This window comes from Montipora foliosa, chromosome 1 (genome assembly GCF_036669935.1).
Source record: "Montipora foliosa isolate CH-2021 chromosome 1, ASM3666993v2, whole genome shotgun sequence".
Taxonomy (NCBI): Eukaryota; Metazoa; Cnidaria; class Anthozoa; order Scleractinia; family Acroporidae; genus Montipora; species Montipora foliosa.
Window position 1 is genome coordinate 16881035 of NC_090869.1, and position 2500 is coordinate 16883534.

Here is a 2500-nt window from a genome sequence, read left to right on the forward strand (position 1 = left end):
ATGTCAACAGTGATGTCTTCATTTAAGCGTCGGTAGAATTTAGAGTCGTTAAGTTGTCTGTTGCATTCGTCAATGTACCAGGTTTTATCCATAATAACCGTACCGGAACCCTTGTCTGCTGGTTTTATTACAATGTCTTGTCGTTGTTTAAGTTGGTGTATTGCCTGTCGTTCTGAGGTGGTAAGATTGTCGCGAATAGGTTTAGGTTTACATGTAGTGATGTCAAGTTTAACAGCGTCTAAGAATGTATCTAGGGCCTGTTCTCTGTTAGTGGGAGGGTTCCAAGTGCTTTTATTATGGAAAGGGTTGTCTCGTTTGTTCACGTTAGTGGTGTTGTTCTCGTCAAAGAAGTACTCTGTTAGTCGCATACGTCGAGCAAAGTCGTATATGTCGGCTGAGATTTCAGGCCAGACAATTTTTTTCAAGTTGGGGGGTCATTAAGACCATTTAAGGGGTCACCCAGAAGTCATACCAGCAGAGGCCCTTTGGCTCACAGGTTTTCACACGTTCCTACGACGAAAAAAATCTGTCCTTGCGTAATATGTAGCTCTAACAGTGCACGATATTGTTTTGGTATTGTCTATTGTAGTGCCATGGTAGAAGCCTTGGGTAAATAGCCTGAGAAGACATGTGGTTACTAGCAAAGTACTGAAGACCGAACCCAGAAAGATTGAAGAAAATAAATGGGAAGTGAGAAACATTGGCTTCTGGGCTGACATGTTGATAAACTTCTTTTCACCACAAGTTTAAGCCTGTCCTCTGATCTGACAGCTTTGTAATCAGTGTAATACTAAAGTTTACTAAAATTAAGCCCTCTCCGGCGGGATTAGTGTCTGGATGGGTGACCAAAATCATATACGCCTTCTTAAAACAGAAGCATTGGACCGAAAATACTGTTAACGCTAACAAATACGAACTTAGCAAGGTACAGATTTTGTTAACTTGCTTTATGCAAAAACAAATATTGATGCAAAAGTAAATAAATATTGATACACAGTTTTTAGAAAGAGCAGAAGGAAGTTTCCAGGACGGTCGCTCGAGAATAACATATTTACGACATGAAAACAACATTAATTTTGAACCGTGAATATAGAATATAAACAGTTACGATGAGCGACAAACATTTTTGGAAATTTTTGCTACGTTCAATTTTGTTATTGTAAGTTTTGGCTGCACAAATCGCAGAATCGAAAGTGACATCGTCGGAATTCAGCGGGCGCCGTGATTACTGGTAAGATATCGCGGCATGTTTACTTGCCAAACAGTGAAGCATCTGTGTCAAGTTTCTTTTTATGTCAAGTGTTATAAAGTTTGACAATAAATGAGCGAATTCAAAACAAAGTTCACAATCGCCCACCATTGTTTCTGCAAAGTCAAAAATTTACTCTCCAAGACGAGGTTATTTATCACCAGGTAATTCCATCATTTTGGAAATAGCAGCTACTTTATTATTCACCGGCGTCACAATTTTTTGCTGATTTTGGGGCTCATTTTGTTGAAACTCAAGCACGCTTCCAACAGACCTGTTTATTTTCATGAAACCTTTCCTGCTTACAGGTTTATACTAAAAATATCCTCCCGTATCACGTTTCAACCTTAAGCTCGAAAATTCAATACACAACATGATATTATAATTCACAAAGGCAGAAAATATCACAGAATCCTTTTCCAGCGAAACATTTTATTGAAACAAACAACATACGATGCACTAAAACGCTATTCGCGTTGCAATGACTTTCCATTGCTGGTTAACGAGAATAACAAACTCACGAGGCAGAGGTTGTGTTTTCACTAGGACAATTTTAACTACTAGATAAAGCCAGAAAAGTCCGGAAATACAATGAAAACACCTCGTCTTGGTTTTAGCTAGTTAAAAATGCAAGCTGTTTTCACAAGCAAAAACAAGGGATTTTCTCGCCTTTACGAGCGGAAATTCACGCAGAGTTATACTATCTCGCGAGATGGTATAACTTGTCCTGATAAACACCGCAGGCTGCGCGTCTTGACAGAAGCCTGCCAAATAATCTGGTGATGTCATTTTCCCTCTTTCCAGACAAGTCCCTCGTGGTTGAGCTTGAGGAATTCAAAAAGGAAAACGATTTCAACAGTCATTTCTTTCGATTTACAATCCCCCGACCCACTGGATTCTCCATTTCGTCGGCCAGGTCCTTAAACCAGAATTGTGGTCTTGGATAAGCCTACACATATGTAGTCTTGCGCCTATGGCGCTGAAGGTTGTTTCATTGTTGGATTGACAGAATTATTTAAAACATTTCGTCGCATCTTCCTTATTTGTAAGGACATAAGCCTCATTGGCTGAATAAAACTCCTTCTACTTGTCAAAAATACAGCGAAAATAATCACAAGAGAAGTCATTCCAACCACTACGGCCCCTTTCATTTTTTTATTATGGCGCGCTTTTGCAATTTGAATCCTCTGAGTTAGCGGCTTAGATTGTGGGTTAAATTTCACAGTGAAAACAGTTGTCACTTTTAGCTAG

General features: G+C 39.3%; 1 protein-coding gene across 1 annotated transcript in view; it reads right to left on the reverse strand.

Moving 5' to 3' along the window:
- LOC138010390 (uncharacterized) overlaps window positions 1-368 on the reverse strand; it is a 2610-nt gene extending 2242 nt beyond the window's left edge. Inside the window, exon 1 of the mRNA XM_068857345.1 lies at window positions 1-368. This exon is cut by the window's left edge and continues 577 nt beyond it. Within this exon, the coding sequence (XP_068713446.1) occupies window positions 1-368 (368 nt within the window).
- Window positions 369-2500: the final 2132 nt, after the last annotated feature.